The sequence below is a fragment of the Stegodyphus dumicola genome, chromosome 4, assembly GCF_044657685.1.
Source record: "Stegodyphus dumicola isolate Sdum_Otavi_A_Nest chromosome 4, ASM4465768v1".
NCBI classification, from domain to species: domain Eukaryota; kingdom Metazoa; phylum Arthropoda; class Arachnida; order Araneae; family Eresidae; genus Stegodyphus; species Stegodyphus dumicola.
The window spans coordinates 6895400-6910434 of record NC_140771.1 but is presented as its reverse complement, the minus strand read 5'-3'; the positions used below and the strand labels follow the sequence as shown (position 1 = coordinate 6910434).

The following is a 15035-nucleotide window of genomic DNA, read 5'->3' as shown; positions in this document are numbered from 1 at the left end:
GAAGTGCAACTATATTTTCTTTTTGAAGAAATATAGAAACTGATTCATGCCACTGGAGATTATTCGAAATGTAGGGTGACAATTTTACCGTTGGAATATGCGGTCTCTGCCTCCTCAGCCCCCCCCGATCCTCACTTTTTTATTTGAATCACTTTTATATCCGCGTTACTTTTAATTAACAGATGTTACCACCAAATGTTATTGCTGTGTATTATTTATAAAGGAATAATGCAGCGAAAAAACAAAGTGTAGGGCAATACTTAACACCATATAGGAAATTCGTAAGTATACTGTTTTTAATAAAATAGTAATAAATAAAATTTAAAAGATAAAAAGTTGATATGCAAAATTTGAAAGCTTTCAGATTTTTTACTACGCCCAAAAAACCGTTTTCTTTTTTTACACTCACATACACATTTCGAGAGCTTTTGGACTAACGCCCGTTTAGGCAAAAGATATATAAAAACAGCATATTTTTAGAATTTCCCGTAGACAGTCTCGTTTGCTAGAGATAAAAATTATTCCGTACAGTGTTTCCATTACTTGCTTTGAAGTTGTTGAGTTTTTTTTTTTTTTTTTTTTTTTTTTTTTTTTAATATATATGTTACCGTAAAAGACCGAAATTGGAGAATGTCGACTTTCACCGGAGAATATCAACATTCACCAAATACGTCGGTGAAAGACCGAATATTTCACTACATTCTTGTATATTCGGACCCTCACCGGTGTATGTCGACAATCACAGATATGCTCTGTTGAAAATCGAAAAGAGAGGTCATAAAATGCCATAATAGTTTAAGTTGTTGCAATAAATAAGATTTGAATCCCATAATTTAGTAAGTTTTTTATGACTGTTATTTTATTTTCTCATTTAGAACGTACTATATAATTAAGTAAATTTTTAACTTCTATTATTTTCCTTTCTCATTTTGAATGTATTGTGTGTTTTAGGTTCTCGTGTTCTTAAGTTCTTATTTCAAGTCTCAAGTGCGTTTGTTTATTCGCGACTGAATGACGGAGAAGAAAATATAATATTGTTATATGTTTAACATTAACCATTAGTACATGGTGAATGTCGACATTGACCGGTGTAAGTCAGAAATAAGAGTATTTGGAAAATATTTCGGACATACACCAAGAGACTATGTGATTGTTGATATTCACCGGTGAAAGTCGACATTCTCCAGATTTTGGTGTTTCACCGTAACATATATATAAAATTCGTTAAAATTTTACAAAATATGAAAGTGATAATAAAGCAAATTCCAAATTCGGGTTTTCCAGGTGCCCATATTCGGGTGGAGGACTACTCTATTCAAAATTTTATGGCTCTAGGTACCGCTGTTTTTTCACAAGGCATACATTCATGCAGATTCATTATTTAATTTATAATATAAAGGGCGATAATTTGGCAACAATTTGAAAAACGATCGAACGCTTTTAGTGATTCGACTCAAAATGCCGTTAAGAGACGAAACGAAACATAAATATAATGAACTGAAGAAAGACTGGGAAAAAAAAAAAAAAAAAGAACAGAAAAATATGCGGGAACATTTAACACTTTAAAAGGAGTTTAAAAAATATTCTGCTGTTAAAAATTTTATAATTTTTCTATTTAATTTTATGCTGCGTAAGTGAACAGAAAGCGATGTTTAAGTTAAAAAGGACAAAAAAACAAATGATTTTTTAGCAGAAATGAGTCCTTGAATGGCAAAGCACAAAAGACCTTAACAAAAAGTCTGCGACGACAAAAAAAAAAAATCTTCTTTCTTTTCAGACACTTTTTAAAATTTTATTTATTTATTTATTTTTTATTTTTTATTTGTTTATTTATTTAGATCTAGAAATTTATTTAAGGCCTTTATCTTTGCATAAGAAAACTCTTCATTGAACGCGATTTCGATTTGCGCGAAAATAAGTTTGCGCATTTGAGTGAAATTTATTCCCCGCTTTACTTACCTGCTTAATAATTTAACACAGTTTTTCACATCGATCCTCTGAGTTTTAAAATTTGAAAAAAGAAAAAGAAAAAAAAAAAAAAAAAAAGATTAAAATTCAAAGAAAAAAAAAAAAAAAAGACTAATGATCATTTTAGCATAAGTTGATTTAGTTTTCCGTCATACTTAGAATTCTGAGTAAGTCATTTTTCTAGATGCTGACACTAAAAGAAAGCTTTGAAGTTAAGATTACTTACTGAAAGTTAATTGCAAGATGGAAAAAAAAAAAAAATCAGGCATTATTCGAACATTTTTACTTCATTTCCCTTTATATATATGTACATATATATATATATAACTCAGTCAAAATATTTAGATGTTTAGCTCATTAAAAAAATTAAGCATACTACTTTTTAAACTTGATATTTAGATAGGGATTAAAATAATCTCCCCCAAATTTTATGATAACTTATTGACGAATTACAATTATTTATTAGATTACTGCTTTTCAATGATAATATTACTGTTACTAATAATAATTACTATAACTTATTACATTCGCCAAATACCCATTAATTGATAAATCATTACTCGCATTATTGAAGTTTTTCCCTACTGCTTTTCATAGAGCAAGTAATTAACTTTTAAAGCCACTGACAGATGGCGCCACCATTCTCTGATGCTTTTTTTCAAACAAAAACAAGAGATTCCATCTCCGAGCTTGGGAGCTTATTTTGCGCCGGAGCCCAGCATAATTTTAGCTTGAGAGAAAGGCCTCTGGCTCTTCTTTTATGAAATTGAACTATAATTTCAGCAAAGAAATGATATTTTAATAATAAAGATGCCTCAAAAGTCGATTCTGAATATAGGTCTTTCCCTCTGACACAGGCTTCGAACAGAGGCAGAAGCTTTTAACGAACAAAAGCCCCCAACCACATGCCAAACACTTATTTTCCAGGAAATGCAATTAATTTATGAAAGCAGGTTAATTTTTGGTGTCTGAAAGGGCTAAAAGACATCACACTGGTCGTGCACGTGCCACGCTAGTGACTTTCAGCTCCTGTACACTTTTTGAACGATATAACCAAACGCGAGGGTCCACTAGTGTTACTCGTACAGAGGAGTCGTACGTTTGTTCTCACGTTCTTCTCGGATCATCAGGGAAAACTTCTGCTTGACACAGGGCTTAATTTAAAAAAGTAGAAGTGCCGGAGCCCTATGGAAAACCGTCAGGAAAGAGGAACAAAAGTAAATAAATAAATAAAATGACTATTAAATCATTAATAATTAAAAATTAAATAGTTAATGAGTATCAAATAAATTAATAATTATTATTTAATTAATTCATAATTATTTACTATTATGTATTAAAATAATTAAAGATTAAAGTAATTAAAATTAAATCAAATGTAAAGAGATTAATTAAAATTTAATAAGCGATTTTATTGGTAGAAATAAAATTTTCTAGATCAAATTGCTGCTGAACTAATTGTTCCGTTACATGAAGAAAAGTGCCGGAGCTTTCTTATTTAGAGCTCCGGTGCGCTCCGACTAGAATTAGAATATATGTCAAAAACGAAGAAGTACCGGAGCCGGGCTCCGGCGCAATTTAAGCTCTGGCTTGACGGCTATAATTATATCGACAGGGCATCGCGATCAGAAAGTCTTGGATGGTTCTCTCTTTAATTTCAAATCTACACTTTTCCGTTAAAATTCCCTTCCATAATCTGTTACTCTTTCTAGAATTCTCACTATTCTCCTTTGTGACGATTTAATCATTTTGTGATTTTTCATTTAGGAGCTGAAAAGATTGGTTTTTGTATCCCTAATCCATCGAAATAGTATAATTTACGTATACGTACAATTATACATATAATCATTATACGTATAATCAGAGGCATAAATTCAAACAGTAGGCATAAATTCAAACAGAAATCGGCTGAGGTTCTTCTTAGCTTCTGAGTGGAATTGCAATTCCAGTCGGAGCCCAAAATAAGACGAGCTCCGATAATTTATTTTTACTTAACTATTTATAATTAATTTAATAATTTATTAATTTTCTATTTATCTCTTTAAAATTCTTTATATTTTAACTACTTAATTATGAGTTCAAAGGGGCAATTTGCCCAGAAGGACTATTGGTTTCGTTTTGGCATTTTGCATCAATTTATGATAAGCGTTGTTCACTTTTTAAATTGTTGCCACCAAATATTATCGCCCTGTATTTTATTTAAAGAAATTAAATAATGAAAAATCTGCATGAATGTATGTATGTGTCTCGCATTGTGATAAAACATCGGAACATAGAGCCATCGAATTTTGAATGACGTAATCTTCCATAGAGTATGGGCGTGTGGAAGCCTTAATTTGAATTTAAATTTGTTTCGATTCATCGATACGAGATTTCGATACGAAATCGATAATACGATTTTTTATTTTGTAAAGAAAATGAGTTGAAAACAGGAAATTGGAAGGTCAGTAAAAAAACCTTAGCAAATCCTTTTGGGCGACCATTAAAGTCTGAAGGCATTTATATTATTATTATTATTTAAATTTGGAGTTTCATTGCAGTTAGTAGTATCGAAATAAGCACTTTACGTTCTGAATGTTCTGTTACGGATTTCCTCGTACTTAACCAAGAGATTATTAATATGACTTTTGTACTGTGATAAAAACATTCTGTCATTCCCAAGAAGGATCATAAGAAATGCATTCAAAATGGAGAAAGGGTTCGTACATTTCTTACGCAGGAGGAAACATGTCATCGAAAGAGAGGATTCAGAAATAACTGGATCACACTAAAACGCAGTCAAGAAAAACGAAACAAGTATTACACGTGAAACCAGTACGAAAAGTTTCTTTATGTATCATAAACTTAAAGCTATAACAGAAATCGAAACCTTTTATTACATCTTTAAAGTTGGATATATTATTCATAAAATAACTGAAGTATCCAATAAATGTTTTTTCCGCATAATTAAACTTAATTTTCGTTTTTTCTCTAATCTAACATAAACATATTTTTAAGAGACATTTGTGTCAGCATGATTTTAACGAGAGCGTAAAATTAAAAAAATAAAAAAACTGAAAGGTTTCAGATTTTAAATTTCCTCCAAAGGCGTGATTTTTTTAACGTTTTGTGTGTTACCTTTATTTATTAAATGTCATGTTCTACGTACTCAAACCGTAACATTCAGTTTGTAGAGACATTAGGTATTTTTGGAAGCAGGAGAGATGAAAAATTAGCAGCGCTTTCGCCGGGAATCGAACCACGGACTTCTGGAATACGCGCCCAGCATGCAGTCCACAACACCACGTAGGCACGCCAAGAAGGCTGCAGAAACACTCTTCCTTTTAAAGAACGACGTCAATTTACGATAGGGGACCCAGTCACCAATTCCTGGGTGAGGAGAATCATCATCAAACACCCTTTTAGTTCGCGCGCCCCTGTAGAGACACAAGGTATTTCTTGGAAGCAGGCAAGATGAAAAATTAGCAACGCCTTCGCCAGGAATCGAACCGAGAACCTCTCAATTACGCGCTAAGCGTGCAGACCACTACACCACGAAGGCTCGTTACCTTATGAGAAGAAATACCTTATACCTTATAGGAGAAATACCTTATAAGTTCAAGAGCAATATCGCAAAATAATTTTAAAAAATCTGATGTGTACACCACATGACTTCCTTGTACGGAATATTAAATTATACGCATTTTTTCTTGCATTTTATTTAAACTTATTAGATTGAATTAAACCTACTGCGCCGACAGCGCATAAACCGCAATAGAATAAATGCATTCTTTAAAATTCACTTTGTTTACCATAGCGACACTCTGGCGCTTGGTTTACTTAACACTATTATATTTCCTTTATATTATAACTCAGAATGCACAAAATGTATATCATTTAAAGAATTATCTAATCGTTGCCACATGTTCTATTCAAATACTATAATAAAGGTAGAACTATGTATAAAAGAAATTAAGCAAAGAAAACAAAAAAGAAACAGTTTTTCGCAGACGATTTAAAATTTCTCACTTAATTAATTCAGTTCTCACTTCGCGAGAAGGCAAAAATACATAAAAACTCAAAATATCTATATTAAAAATTACGAAGTAAATCTCAAGCGCTTATTTCCTCGAAAAAATTCCAGAAAGAATTAAGCATGATTTAATTGGCAATAATAAATGAAGGCGTTATCTTTGTTATTGTTGCGAAGGTAAGTTTCTCAAGATTGGCAACAAATCCGCTAGTCTCCTGTTTCAAATGTAAACATTAATGGCCGCCATTAAAAACAGGCTTAGCGGCAATTAAACTTTAAAATTGCTGATAATTCTAAAAATATTGCACACAGATTTACTAAAGGCATAAAACCGGAAGATAAAAACAATTTAATTCAATCATTTTTTTTTAAAAAAATGTACAATTTACAAACATATAAGAGTAAAGAAACTGAGATAACTGAGCCGGGTAATAGGGTGGATATATATATAAATATATTTATATACGTTTGGTGCGGCCGATTGCAACCCAAATACGAGGTGCACATCTACATGTTATAGCAGTCCTATATACAAAATGTCAACGTTCTGAGGCTACTCGTTTTTGAGTTATTCGAGATACGCACGTACGTACATACGTTCGTACAGACGCCACGAAAAATTCTCTTCAGAATTCATTTTAAAGCAGTTTTTTTTTTTTTTTTTTTTTTTTTTTTTTAGGAAAAGAGTCTTATTCTGTCCTTACGTACAGATATCACACAAAAACATCGTTAAATTGCATTCGATAGCGGTCAAAATGGATATTTTCGTTGAAATATGCTGCCTGAAACTTTTCGCGATTACAATGCTTCCTTTTTACTTCGTACAAGGAAGTAAAAATGAGCATATCTTTAGAAATTCCGTTACACAGTTTCACGCGCTGGAGATAAAAACATTTTTTCGATGTAACGTTACCATTGCTCGCTTTGAAATCCTTGAGCTTGTTAATCAAAAGTTCATTAAAGCGTTACAAAATAGGAAATAGATAATAAAACAAATTCCAAATTTGGGCTTCCAGATGTTCATATTCGCAGGAGGATTACGTCATTCAAAATTGGATGACTCTAGGTACGTCATTAAATAATGAAGAATCTGCATACATACATTTATGCAGATTCTTCATTATTTAATTTATTCAAATATAATACAGGGCGATAATACTTTGTGGAAACAGTTTGAAAAGTGATTCGCCGTTTGTAGTGAGTGAATCGACGGAAAATCGCAAAACGAAAGCAACAGTCCTTCTGGGACAAAGCCCCTTTGGACTAAAAAAAAAAAAAAAAAAAAAAAAAAAAATCTGAAAGATCTCGCCAAAACCACTGATACAGAATGTAAACCGTATCGCCTCCCAAATATCGCCAAAAGTCGCCAAATCCCCTGTGTACCGTATACTAGGATATAGCCAAACCGGTATTTTATTAGATAACTTTATAACCTTGAAGAACTCATCCTTTTAAACCACACTTGCTTTGAAAACAATAAGGCGCTTCTAGTGTGATCTGCAATCAAGCTTTTATTCGTAATAATGCCGGCAGCTGCGGTAAAACGGGGTCACTGATCTGACAAATGAATATTTGCTTGTCAGATTAACTAATAAAAGTTGACAATTACTGTCTAATCTTTGCACTTTAAATGACAGTATATTTCTGATTTAATTGTTTTCTCTGTATTCACTTAATTGACAACAGATTTAACTTCCTCACACAGAGTACAGGAAATATTGTAATCGCAAAAAATTTTCAGGTATCGTAATTCAACGAGAATATACATTTTGACCGCCCTCCATTTGAATGATGTTCTTGCGTCCTATCTGTACATATGGACAGAATGATGGATACCTTTTTTCCAAAACGGACTGTATAATGGATTTAAGGTGGATTCAAAAGAGATTTTTTTCGTGACATCTGTACGTACGGAAGCATCTGTGTGTCTCGTATACCCCAAAAATGATATGTTCCAGTTAAGGTTTTTATGCCTTTAGTTATTCTGCATGCAGTAGTTGTAGAATCATCAAAAATTTAAAAGCAATTTAAGTGGTACTGAGCCTAACAAGGCTGTTCACATTTGAAACATTTAGTAGAATAGTGAATGAAGTCAGTTGGTGCACCAAATTGAGTGTCTTTTTGCAGAGTGGGACCAAAAGTAAACTTTCAGTTTTGTGCATAGAAAAATTTGTTTTCCTTCCCGCTGGCTTAATTACTAAATTACTTGTTTTTTGCGTAGAACCTCCAATTTTAATTGTAAAAATTGTAATTGCTTTTAAATGTATTTAGTGTTTTATATTTTTCTGTAGTTGACAATTTTTAACGAAGGTGTTTTGAGTTTTTATGTATTTTCCCCCTTGCCTGCCGCGAAGTGAGAACTGAGCTCATTGAATGAGAAATATATGTGGGTTTCTTGTCTTTGGAAAACACAATTCATGTTCAAACAAAACACAATTCCTATTCAAACAAAACACAATTCGTGTTCAAACAAAACACAATTCATGTTCAAACAAAACATATTTAACGAAACATTACTATATATATAACATCGTTCGTCTATTAATACATATAAAACTTCTTAATATGACATCGTTCATCTATTAACACATTTATAACTCTCTGAACACATCTCTAACATCGTTCATTTATTAACTAACACATCTATAACATCGTTCATATATTAACAGATCTGCAACATCGTTCATCTGTTAACAAAACATCGTTCATCTCTCTTTGATAAAACAAAGTGGTGACAATTCTATTAATTTCACTCGTGCAGTAAACAGCTAAAAATTAGACAGCCCACGACGAAAAATGTTAGGCTATGGAGTTAGAATCTCACACATATCCGTAATGAAATTCGAGGAATTAAGTTTAAATGAAATGCAGCAAAAAATACGTATAATTTTATAAGGTATTTACCCCGCCTTCCTAGCGTGCCTTCGTGGTGTAGTGGTTCTGCACGCTGGGTCGGTATTCCAGAGTCCGTGGTTCGATTCCCGACGAAGGCGATTGCTCATTTTTCATCTTGCCTGCTTACAAAAAATACAATTGAATATGCCATACAAGGAAGTCATGTGGACAATTCAGATTTTTTAATTAATGATCTCACGATCGAAATGAGTCAAATTACGAAATGAACTTTCAACATCTGCAATGGACGTTCTCCTGATATCGCTTTTAGTACAGCGATTTGTGAATCGCTGTAATGCATAAGTACCAATATAGGAATTATGTCGGTAAAGAGGAAGATTATTTTTAAAATTGTAATCGAAAGGAGTAAATGTATCGTTGTTTGCGCAAAATGCAAAAAATTCTGAAATAATTTTATTTAGTAGTTATTCGAGCTAATAAAATCTCGATTTATTCAGAAAATGAGAACAATTTTCGTTAAGCATGAAACTAAGATAACTTTCTTTGAAATATAAAGTATCTTACCTCTGGCCATCTGCTGAAACTCATCTCGGGAAAATTCAATTTCTCATATTCATAATGTGGTATAGCGTGCCATAATGCAATGGCAGATGCTACAACTAAACCTAAAAATAGTAAGCATACATTATTTATGCAATTCCAGGATTAGCTGTGTAGTATATTGTACATTAAAGAAAAGGGTACTTCCTTTTTTATAGCGGCCGCCAAAATTTAATATCTAATCGACTGTGATATAACATGTAGCGATGTATAAGAGCACTTGGCGAGATTTCGGCCATTAGCGATTCGATGTTGGGAGCCGCTATAATAAGGAAGTACCAAGAAAATATTATATTTGCCTCTGAAACTCAAACATTCGCTACAAAACATCTCTAAATTTCACTGGCATCATATATTTTATTTAAAGGAATATGACATCATGTTGATACTCTCTCCTATAACACGAAACTATATGTAACTTTACTGAATTTTGCAAATGAAACTTCAAAACTATAGTGCTTCGCTTTCAGAAAATTAAAAAAACTGTGCTATGATTTTGGCAACGAAATAAAAGATTGTTTCTTAAAGTAAAAAATAATATTCTTCCAAAATTCTGCATAAAGTTGAGTTATAATAAAATCTTTCAGAATAAATATTCGTTCTAAAACGACGACTTCTTTGGTATTAATTGCGCTTTTGCAGCTTTTAGTTCTTTCATTTATGCAAATCCAATAAACTACATGTTCCTTATTTTTATTCTGAATTCGATACTGATATTCTTTATAAAGGGCTAAGGGGTTCTTTTTTTTTTTTTTTTTTCCTTTTAGTTTCAATAATGTCTAAAACATTCATATTGATTAATATAAGATGTGAAAATAACTAATAAAATAAATAATAAATATTATATCAGAATTACAAATGGAATGAAACTTAAGATTTCAAGAGGAGCCTAAACTAAGACACGTCTTCAATCTAACGAAGACTAACTTATTCACAAAGAAACTATTTAGCTCTTAATGACTTATGACAAAATGACTTAATTAACTCAAACTTAATGACTTATGACATCCCCCCCGAGGATCTATGGGGCACTGTACCCTCCGATTTCGCGGAAACAGGAAGAATTTTGGAAAATGCGGAAACAGGAATCGCGGAAACAGAACTAATTCCTCTCTCGTAAGCTATTATTACGCTCGGCCGTACTTTAGGCCCTTGATAGCTTCGCAGTCAATGAGCATTAAGGGGCCAACTCTGTTAGAATTTTGATAGCTTCGGCTATATCTCTTTAATTAAGATTACTTTAGTTTGATTCTTAGTTTCCTAAGTCGAAGCCCGAGTGTCGGCTTTATTGTACGACTCCAAGACGGAGTTTAGTTAAACTTTATTGGAATAATAAAGGGTTATTTCACCTTTCTAACTTGTCGTTTTCTACCTCACGAACTCAAGCAATTATTCGCTTATTGGTGTATTTAATTATGGCAAAGCACACGAGGACTATCTGCCTAAGGGGAGGGGTGCCTTCGTGGAGGACTTTCTAAGGGAAACTGGCTCGTATATACGTTACACATGGGGAAAACCACGAAAACGCCCATGCAGCCAGCCCGTTCGCAGGATTCGAACCTCAGACCGAACTACCAGTGTTTAGCGACTTTACCGCTTGGCCGCTGGTGGGCTTATTCGCTTATTAGTTCTTAAGATTCTTCACATTCATCTGTAACTTAGAAGTACATAGTGGAGAATCCTACTACTTCTGTAAATGCAATGAAAATCGTCTGCAAAATATGCGAACAACCTGTATGTGAGGGTTATGTTCAATGTTTTTAACTGTAAAGAAGCTTATAGTCTATTTTTAAGGCTAATTTGTGTACTGAGACTTTGATCATTTTAAATTTTACTTTTCAAATTTTCATAAAAAATAGCTTTGATTCTCAATTCTTGCATTAAAGATTTGCTTTCTTTATAGTAGGATACATTTTCGTATGAATCTGAATATTAAAGTTCTTTTGCTCGTGCTTGTATAAACAATGTTATTTTTATCTTAAACAGAATTTCTAGTGAATACTTTTATTGCTTTGGTACCTACAAAGTAAAACAAATTTCTGCTTATAGATACAAGCTCTGTTCCAAAACTTCTCAAATATTTCTATTATTGTATATATAGATATTTGTAATAGAAAAGAGAAAACGACGTAGGAAATGCTGATGGCGTGGAACGTAGTAGATGCATATTGAAGAGGAAGAATTCTGATTGCGTGGAATGTTAAATCCTTAATGACTAGGAAACTTGGCAGTTGAGGCGGATTAAATTCCATTTTTATATATATTGACATCTGTGGCAACAATTCTCTTGGCTCTCTAATTGTGCCTACTTCCAGAACATTTACATTTTTTACATTATTGCGATAGGAAGAGAGTACAGAGAAACTGCATCCAAGTAGCACAGAGGGTGAAGCTAAAACTGCGCATTTATACAATATGGCAGTCTATTAAGAGAAAGGTTTTGGTTTAGGTTAGAAAGGTTTTCAGTTCTCAGAGTTTAGGTTCTGGATTAACTACGTCATCAGCGCTACTCCAGCTCTATGGCATAGATTAATCTACAAATGGCGCAATCCAGAAATGGTTTTTTTTTTTTTTTTTTTTTTTTTTTTTTTTTTTTTTTTTAAGAATGAAAAGACGAAAAACCCAAATTAAAAATGAGGAATTAAAAGCCTACTGATAAATTGAATTACAAAGCTGATTTACGTCATTTTTATCTTGCATATTTCGCCCTTCAAAGAGAAAAAGGCTTGGAGACAGAAAAGCATGTTTAGAAGAAAATCATTTTAAATTATAATTTTGATTTATATATATTTTATCTTACATATATACGCAGCGATGATAATATTTGAATTAGGTTTATTTACTATAAAATAATTCTTAAATAGACTTTTTAAACTTGATAAATAAAAATAATATTTGCAGAAAGGAAATTATACCTTTGGTAAAAAGAAAACAAAAATAAGAATAATAGAATATAATAATAATAGAATAGATGTGGTGTGTGTGATTATGGCAAAGCCTCGACGGTTATCTGCCTAAGGGGAGGGATGCCTTCGTGGGGCACTTTCTAAGTGAAACTGGCTCGTATACAGTTTACACATGAGGAAAACCACGAAAACACCCATGCAGCCAGCCCGTTCGCGATATTCGAACCTCGGACCAAACTACCAGTGTTCAGCTACTTTACCGCTCGGTCGCTGGTGAGCCAATAATAGAATAGAAAAATGAAAGAATAGAATACAATAATAATAGAATAGACTAATGACAGAATACAATAATAATAGAATAGAATAATGATAGAATAGAATTCAATAATAACAGAATAGAATAATGATAGAATAGAACACAATAATAATAGAATAGAATAATGATAGAATAGAACACAATAATAATAGAATATAATAATGATAGAATAGAACACAATAATAATAGAATATAATAATGATAGAATAGAATACAATAATAATAGAATAGAATAATGATAGAATAGAATACAATAATAATAGAATAGAATAATGATAGAATAGAACACAATAATAATAGAATAGAATAATGATAGAATAGAATACAATAATAATAGAATAAAATAATGATAGAATAGAATAATGGTAGAATAGAACAGTGCTCCGCAACCTTTTCTTACCTGCGACGCACAAAAAATCTTTCTGGAATTTCGTGGCTCACCAAAGAGTTCCAAGTTATCAAGGAAGTGCCGAAAAAATTCAAATGCTGACACACTTACAATCACACACACAACCACACAACAGTGAAATATATAAAAATATTTAAAATAGACATTACAGTAGACGCTCGTTTTTACGAACTCGTAGGGACTACGAAAACAGTTCGTTAAATCGAGAGTTCGTAATTTAGAAAGGCATCGGAAATTGTTAGTATTTCACATTTTAATGTTTTCGAGACAGGTTAGTGATACTATTCCATGCTTTTATTTATGTATTAGGAATTTTTTTTAATAGTATTACTACTTAATAAATGATATCCATTCTATTAAACAAACAAGAAATATAAAATATTTGTAAAACGTACCTTTATTAAGTCATTGAGCAACAAAATAATCACTTATCTTTGTCTGTTTTAAAACAACAGATTGTACAATGCAAGACTCTATCTTCTCTATATTTGTTAGCATTTCATAATTATCACTGGCCTCAAAAAGTCGTCTAAGTTCTGACAAGTATTCAGCAGCTTGTTTTAAAGTCGGTTTTGGTGTTACTTCATTTTCTTCTCTTCTTCTTCTGGATCTGAAAGTCTCTCATTCTCGTTGATTATGCTGCTAATAATATCGTGATCCGATATTTCCTCCGTGCAGATGACATTAGAATCCACATTTAAAAAATCCTCGAATGAAAGTTCTGGCAACTGTGGATTTCTACGGCGAAGTTCATGCATGAGAACCTCATCTTCGTCGGGAAATCTATTGTCATGGATTTCTTCAGTTACGTCTGTTTCTTTAATAAAACCTGCATGTCGAAAGGCTTTAGAAATTGTTTCATCTAAAACATCATTCCATGCACTGATTGATAAATGCATTGCACCAAGAATATCAATCTGATAAGGTTGTTCCCTTTCCAAGCCAAGGATTACTCTTTGCAAGAGCACTGTCTTATATTTTCGCTTGAAACTATTGATTATCCCCTGATCCATTGGCTGTAAAACTGCAGTTGCATTTGGTGGCAGATATTCCACACGGATTGCCTGAAGCCCAGTGACTTCCATGTGTGCCGTACAATTGTCCGCGATTAGGAGAACTTTGCGCTTCTCTGCTGAAAAACGGTTATCTAAATCTCTCAACCATTTTTCGTAGATGTTGCCAGTCATCCAGGCCTTATTATTAGCATAATATGCAGCAGGAATCTTCTGAACATTTTTGAAACACCTTGGTTTCAGATATTTTCCAATAAAGAGCAGAGGCAATTTTTGTGACCCTGTCATGTTGGCTGCAATCAAAACTGTTAAGTCTCGCTTTAGCTTTATTACCTCCAACAAATTTATCTCCTTTGTAAGCTAATGTTCTTTCAGGCAAAATCTTAAAAAACAAAGCCGTTTCGTGCGCATTAAAATCGTCATCTGCAGCGTATTCAGAAAGAAGCAATTTCAACTTTTCTTCTTTCCATTCACTTGCTGATGACGTGTCTACTGCTGCACTTTCACCACACACTTTCCGGAAACTCAAACCATTCCGAAATTTAAATTTCTGTAACCAACCATCCGATGCTTTAAAATCTTTGATGTTTAATTTGGAAGCAAAAAAGTGTGCTTGTTCTTTAAGTACATTTCCATCAATTGGAATGTTTAAGCTTCTCATCTTTCGAAACCAAACAAGCAAAGCCCTTTCCAAATTTGGGTGTTTTGTTTCTCGAAAATATTTTCGAGAGGAGGGTCCACATTCATCGTTTCCGTTTTTAGCTCCAAAGATCTTCTCTCTTGCCTTTAAAATCGTCGATAAACTATTTTTAAGAATTCCATATTTCTGAGCAATTTGTGTCTTGCTTAATATTTTTTCGTCAACTTCTTTTGAAATCTTCTTCTTTATTTCAACCGCTAAACAAATTCGTTTCTTCATTTGCGACATAGCTCTAAGAATCTTACTTAACAAAAA

The 15035-nt window shown here is 32.6% G+C and overlaps 1 protein-coding gene across 2 annotated transcripts in view; it reads right to left on the bottom strand.

Annotated features, from left to right (window-relative positions):
* LOC118189793 (claudin domain-containing protein 1-like) overlaps positions 1-15035 on the bottom strand; it is a 101714-nt gene that overhangs the window by 7683 nt on the left and 78996 nt on the right. For both annotated transcript variants that reach the window (XM_085814503.1, XM_085814504.1), the window contains exon 4: positions 9401-9501. In XM_085814503.1, the coding sequence (XP_085670629.1) occupies positions 9401-9501 (101 nt within the window). The remainder of the gene's footprint in view (positions 1-9400; positions 9502-15035) is intronic.